Source organism: Emiliania huxleyi, assembly GCF_000372725.1.
Source record: "Emiliania huxleyi CCMP1516 unplaced genomic scaffold EMIHUscaffold_364, whole genome shotgun sequence".
Taxonomy (NCBI): domain Eukaryota; phylum Haptophyta; order Isochrysidales; family Noelaerhabdaceae; genus Emiliania; species Emiliania huxleyi.
Window position 1 is genome coordinate 3,841 of NW_005199241.1, and position 6,814 is coordinate 10,654.

At 64.3% G+C, this 6,814-nt stretch overlaps 2 protein-coding genes across 2 annotated transcripts in view; one reads left to right on the forward strand and one right to left on the reverse strand.

Moving 5' to 3' along the window:
- Window positions 1-698, forward strand: part of EMIHUDRAFT_444833 (hypothetical protein) — a 2,062-nt gene extending 1,364 nt beyond the window's left edge. Inside the window, exon 4 of the mRNA XM_005772129.1 lies at window positions 179-698. Coding sequence (XP_005772186.1) covers window positions 179-526 — 348 coding nt within the window. The 3' untranslated portion in view covers window positions 527-698. The remainder of the gene's footprint in view (window positions 1-178) is intronic.
- Window positions 699-1,753: 1,055 nt separating this feature from the next.
- On the reverse strand, window positions 1,754-2,420 carry EMIHUDRAFT_369379 (hypothetical protein; the record flags this gene model as incomplete). Its single annotated transcript, XM_005772130.1, has 1 exon — window positions 1,754-2,420. A coding segment is annotated over one exon (272 nt), but the record flags the coding sequence as incomplete, so codon positions are not given.
- Between the last annotated feature and the right edge of the window lie 4,394 nt (window positions 2,421-6,814).

Genomic DNA, 6,814 nt, shown 5'->3' on the forward strand with positions numbered 1-6,814 from the left:
GTATTCATGGGCCAAGAGAATACATGGGCCAGGCGTATCCAAGGCCCATGCGGTGGTGGTCCTTGGTGGCCTGCTTCGTAGCCTGCGATGGGTGGGGAAACCCCGACGCCTCGCCGCCCCTAGGGGGCCAAAGATAACCCCTTCGGCGTTCCTTCTGGTTTCACCCTCCATTTTTCTGGCCCCCCCCCCCCCCCCAAAGGCGTACATGGCCCACCCACAGCTGCAGACCTCGGACCACCGCCCGGTCAGCGCGACCCTCTCCCTCGCACTCCTTCCCTTCGACCCGGCCCTCGCGCCGGAGTTGCGTGGCACGACTGACGCGCCGCTCGCGCAGTGGTTGCTCGAGACGCTCGGCTGCGCCTCGGTGGCGACCTGCCTGCGCCCGGGGGACGGAGGCAGCTACGAGCGGCTCGACGACCAGTCGCACCGCGAGCAGGGCGTGCGCTACCCAGTGGGGTACGACCCAAAGCAGCTGGCCGGCCTTGCGAGGAGGTACGGAGACCTGCCGACACCGCACGTGTTGTAACACACAATTGCGTTGTGATGTTGTGGTCCAACGCGTGAGCCGACCGTACATCGCTTACATGATCGTTAACGGTGTATGAGCTCTATAGACTATATTAGACTATATAGTGCACTGTGGTGTGCACTCTTAAATAAACATATGGCGTAACCAGCCGTAAGTTGCGAGCGAGACGAGTACAGCATTCTCCTTTTTTTGAAGGATGAGGTGTTTGTGTGTGCGTGTGTGTGTGTGGGGGGGGGGTCCTAAGGGCCTAAGGGGTTTTCGAACGCACTCACATCTCACTGTGTACACTGTCACTCTGAGCCGAGACTGACTTCGTGACAGCCTCTGTCTGTGTGGACCCAAGCTGCAGAAACAAGCTTTCAGCTTGCCTACAAGTGTAGGCACTGGATTATCGTGCGCGCGGAGCGCGCTGGTGCTACCCGGACACACGCGCGGAGCGCGCTAGCTGGACACACGCGCGGAGCGCGCTAGCCAGACACACGCGCGGAGCGCGCTGGCTAGATACCGCGCGGAGCGCGCTGGCACCTATGTGCGCGCCACGGTACCGGTAGAGTCTAGACACATGAAGACAATCTGTTGCAGTCAGTTGTGGCCACGCTGCTTCGAAGCTGGCCTGACGTCGTAGCACGCGTCTGGCAGACGCTGTGTCTCTGCCTTCTTCCGCGTCATGACCACACCCCGCTGCAGCGAAGCTCCAATGCCGCCCCTCTGAGCTCTGTGCATGTGACCTGTCGTTGTGGTGAAAGCGGTCTTCCCAGTTGAGCCCGCCCCAGTTCTCGAGCGCACGGTTGATGAAGGGCACGGCGACGGCCGCATGTAGCGCCCAGAGACACGCGCGGAGCGCGCCGCTGCAGAACACGCGCGGAGCGCGCCGCTGCACAGGCGCGGAGCGCCGCCACTTGACTCTTGAGATTCATTGGGCCTGTGGGTGGGCCGAGTGGTTCCTAGCGTGTGAGTCAACTCTTAAGTGTAGGCGCTGGCTCGCGCACATGTCCTCACGCTCGAGCCTCGACGGCGACGCTGCAGCTTGTGGCGGGTGTGCTGTGGTCTGTGGACCCGCGCGCACCCGCGCTCTTGTGTCTTGAGTGATGAGTCTGTGGGAGAGAGCTCTCGAGTTGCGCCCTTGTAGTGATCGGCGAGGACAGGTGTCGGCCTGCTGTGAGCGTGTGTATCAGAGTGTGTCGAGCACACACAAAATAAAAGAGCCGCGTGTGTGAACACAGAGGTCGATTTAATGTTGGTTGAATGATCACTCAAGGTAGTACTTGGGAACGAGGCAACTACTTGACCATCGCGAACTGGAAGTCGCCCTCGACGACCTTCTGTCCGTCCACGTAGGCGACACCCTTCATTTTGACCAGGCCGAACTTGGCCTTGAACGCCGTGAGCTCCATCTCCATCACGAGCGTGTCGCCCGGCACGACCGGCCGGCGCCACTTGACGTTGTTGACGCCCGCAAAGAAGAAATCGCCTTTACCGTCGGTGATCGGCTCCTGCAGCGCCACCAGGCCGCCCACCTGCGCCATTGCCTCGACCTGCAACACGCCCGGCATGATTGGCCGCTGCGGGAAGTGGCCGTTGAAGAACTCCTCGTTGGACGTGACCTTCTTGACGCCGACGCAGCGCTTGCCGGCCTCAAACTCGATCACCTTGTCCACCAGCAGGAAGGGGTAACGGTGCGGCAGGATCTCCTTGATGCGGTTGATCTCGAAGATGGCCTCCGGCTCGGCAAATGCCTTGGACCACGTCTCGGCGCCGGCCCAGGTGTCCTCTGCGACCGTCTCCTCGGCGACGGCGGCGACGGGCAGGCGAGCCCGCGCCACGCCGTGCGGCACCGCAGGGCGCTGCGGTGAGCCCGCCAGTCCAAACGAGGCTAGAGCGAGCATGCGAGCTGAAGAACGATGCAGAAGCTGCCGCGCTGCTTTTTTTTTTAGCGCCTTTCTGGGGTGCTTTATCTGCCCCCTTTTTCTGGAATTATGGGACTGGGACCGGTCATTGCGCTGATCGTAATTGTCCCGCTCGCGCTCACCCGCTCGTCGTGCCATCGCTCAGCGAGCGGGCCGTGTTGCTCATCACGCCATTGTGGCCCATCACGCCGCTGCGGCGCGCCGAGCCAGCTTCGATCCTCGCAACGAATGCACATTGGACTGAGTCCCGACCGGGGGAGTGTCGTACTTTTACAATTTAGTATTTTTTTCAATGTATTTGGCTCTTACGTACATTCCCTTTTTTAAACCCTTTCGACCCCTGCGCGCACCGCTCATCTTCAGCCCTCCCCTGGGGTTACTCTCGCGCTCACGCAGGGGAACCCGGCGGGACTCCCTTCCCCCCACCTCCGACGGGTTAGGTCGGTGCTGCGCCCCTTTGGCGCTTGTGTGCATGTCCCGCGTGCCCGCCTGCCAGGGCTGATGCCAAGGCCAAATCAACAACACGCCCGGCTGATGCCAAGGCCAAACAACTGCCTGGCTGGTGCCAAGGCTCAATGACTCTCCTCTCCGTCTCTCCCCCCCCCTACTCAGACATGGCTAACTCCTACGACACACGACGCACTCTCTCCTACCATCCGACAGACGCTGCTTGACCGACACGGGACGCTCTGACAGGACACTACTGAGACGACTACCTCTACTGCCTACCCTACTACTACTCGACTGGCGGCGCTCGCGGCGCCACGCCACCCATCCTCGGCCACGCGTTGCGCTGGGTGATCTCCCAGTTGCGCCTCGCAATGATGGCCGAGTGCTGCTGCAGGAGGCGCTTACGCTCGTTGCGCACTCGCCACTTCTCGCCGTCGGAGCGCGCCAGGGCGACCTTGGTGGCGAAGCCGGTGGTGAACCACTTCGCCGCCTCGCGACCAATGCCGCCGCGTGTGCTCGACGCCCACGTTATTCCATGTTCACAGCAATTATCGCCCCCTTTCTGCGGTATATTTGGCGATCTCCACACAAGCCGCCTCTTTTAAGCATCGCAACTCTCAACTCGCTTTGAGCTCCTCGTACCTTACCTCCTGCTGCCGCACACACGACAACAATCCAACCTGCGCTCACTCAACACCAGCTCAACACCGGGCAGCCACCGGCGGCGCCGTCTTCACCATGTGTGTGTGTGCACATGGCGCGCAAGCGTTTTGAGAAATAAAATCCCTGTGTGGTGGCGGCGTGCCGTCCTCCCATCCCTGCCTGTTTTCTTCTTTTTTCGGAGAGAGAGAGAGAGAGTGAGTGAGTGAGTGAGAGAGAGAGAGAGAGAGAGAGAGAGAGAGAGAGAGAGAGAGAGAGAGAGAGAGAGAGAGAGAGAGAGGAACTCTCTCCTTCCTCAGCACCACCACCTTCCTCTCGAGACTGCGCAGGGGCCACCCCCGAGGCACCACACCGGTGTTATTACCGCCCGTGCCGCCACCATACCCGCCCCCCCCGCCACCGCCTTCACCCCCGCCGCCGGCGTGGCCGTCACCGCACGGACCCACACGGACACTGGCCGTGGGAAACCCAGCGTCGCCCTGTCGTCGGCTGGAGTACCCGGGGGTGCGGACCGGGGAGCGGGGGAGGGGAGGCGTCGCGAGATGGCGGCGGATCTGCCGGTGAACCGGAACGCTGGGAGGCGGGACCGGAGAGACCCGGGTGGGAGCTGGAGTCAGCTGCCGGAGGTGGAGGTGAGAGAGATGAGCTGACTCGGACTCTGCAAGGGGGGTCGGGGCACACGAGCTCGCTGGGGGTAGACCCGCCGCGGCGGCAGCCGGACCATCGTGATTTACGACCAGGAAGCCCACACCACCCCTGGCTCGTTGAGGAGTCTGCGGAGGTGGGGGGCGAGCCGAGTACCCGGGTACGATAGAGAGACCGCGGACACGGGCGCGATTCATCGACTAGGGAGAGCTGGCCCAGCCGCTCGTGGAGGTGCGGCGGTACGTTCCAACGCCGCCGCCCTCCCCCGGGGAGACGGGAGTCGAGCACGGGATCGCCGTCCGCGGAGTCAACGGGATCACTGAGGGAGGGTGTAGAGGATGAAGAGTGTAGAGCGCTGTAGAGCTGTAGAGCTGTAGAGCGCTCTGGAGCGCTGTAGAGCAATGCAGCGCTGTAGAGCTCTACATCCGCCGCGGGACGAATTGCGTGCGTTGTAGAGCGATGTAGAGGCCCTCTACAGCGTGAAATCTCTACAACAAACTCTACATCATAAGGGCGGACGAGGCACGGTCGCTCTCTCCGACATGAGGCGCGTTGCACCTGCCAGTGCTGCCCTGGTCTTCTGTCTGCCTGCCCAATGGGTGGCAGGTGCCTCTGTTGCTGTGGCATGCCTCACGGCTGCGACTGGCCGGCGCGTCGGCGCGTCAGCTCGGCTTGGCGCAGCGATCGTGGCCAGCGCAACTCGCCTGGACTCAACGCTCAGGCCAGGAGCTCCCGCACGCGCTGGCGCGACTCATGTCGCGTTCTTCAGCAGCGCTCTACATCTGCATCGCTCTGTCCCGCGCCAGATGTGGAGCTCTAAAGCTCTACAGCGCTCTACATCTCTAAAGCTCTACAGCGCTCTACACTCTACATCCTCTACACGCTCCCTCAGCGGGATCAGACAGAGGAGGCGAGACGGTGGCGCAGCTAGGGGTGGGTATCCGCGACGGAATACCGCGGGACGGGGAGATACCCGCGGGGAGAAGCCGAGAAGGAGGCCGAATTTTTTTTGGCAATTGAGAGACGCCGTGCACGCCGGCGTGGTCTCGCCAGGCAGGGTGCCTCTGTTGCTGTGGCACGCCGTGCTGCACTCCACATAAAAACGATGCGCTGCTTCGAGCTCCTAATGATGGGGTGGCTCGCCGCCGGCGCGGGCGCTAGCGTTGTTTTGCGTGTGCCGCCCTCACCACCGCCCTCGCCGCCCTCGCCGCCGCCCTCGCCGCCGCCATCACCGCCGCCGCCGTCGCCGCCGCCGCCGAGCCCTCCTCCGCGCCCGCCGCCCTCGCCGCCGCCACCCTCGCCGCCGGAGCCCTCGCCGCCGCCGCCCTCACCACCGCCATTGCCGCCAGGCAAGGCTCCCACGCCGCCGCCCTCGCCGCCGTCACCCTCGCCGCCGCCGCCCTCACCACCGCCCTCGCCGCCACCCTCGCCGCCGCCGCCCTCACCACCGCCCTCGCCGCCACCCTCGCCGCCGCCGCCCTCACCACCGCCCTCGCCGCCAGGCAAGGCTCCCACGCCGCCGCCCTCGCCGCCGCCACCCTCACCACCGCCCTCACCACCGCCCTCACCGCCCACGCCGCCGCCCTCGCCGCCGCCATCACCGCCGCCGCCGTCGCCGCCGCCGCCGAGCCCTCCTCCGCGCCCGCCGCCCTCGCCGCCGCCATCACCGCCGCCGCCCTCGCCGCCGCCGCCCTCCTCACCATTCCTAGAGCGGTTAGACGACACCTGGCGGGCGCACTTGGCGGACGCGTTTGGTCTGGTTGGCATCGAGGACGAACTGAGCTTCTCCTTCGCAACGGGAGGGCGCGCCCGCAAGACAAAAGTGGGGATTGGCCAGCCCATCCTGTGTTTCACCGTGGCCGTCCTGCTGCTGTTCTGCACCGTCGGGGGGGCGTACTGCTGCATCGCCGCTATCCGCGACGCTCGGCAAGAGAGAGAGCTCAGGCACGTCAGGATGGACGACGAGACGGTAATGGACGACGCGATTAAAGTGCGTCCTGGCTATATTTGAAGGGGGGAGAGGGTAGCGCAATGACGTGCTTGGCGAGTGCACATGTGACACGTCGACCATGCTCCGTGGTCTCGCGTGCCGTGGTACGCTGAGCGAGAGAAGAGAGCGGTGTACCATGCGAGTTCCATGGCGGTGTACATGTAAAAAACCAGTGTTGCGGTCGCACCGCGCTTCCGGTTCCGCTCGGCTTCGTGCTTCGACATTGTCCCCATGAGCCCATTAACCATAACGGAAGCCATGCGGGCTTTTGGATTTCGGCTCACTAGATTAAGGTTTACGGATAGTGGATTACGCGCAAGCGGTCACATCCTCACAAAAAGAGAGAGACCACAAAAACCGGACTCCGGAGGTCACCGAGAGACTCAAAGACCTCTCTCAAGTCCGCGCCCGGCTGCTCCTGCTGGATGCGGCAAGGTCGTCGGGCAGATTGAGCGGGCCGCGCAAGGTGCGCCACGTCTCCTCCAGCAGCCCGCGCTCGAGCGCGGCCGCCACGCCCGCGGCTGCAGCCCTGCTGCGCGCCCGCAGGTCGCCGTCGCCGAGGAGCTCCCCCACCGCGGCGGCGAGCTCCGCGCCGCCGTCCACGCGCCGCGCCGCCGGCGGCCGCGTGCGCGC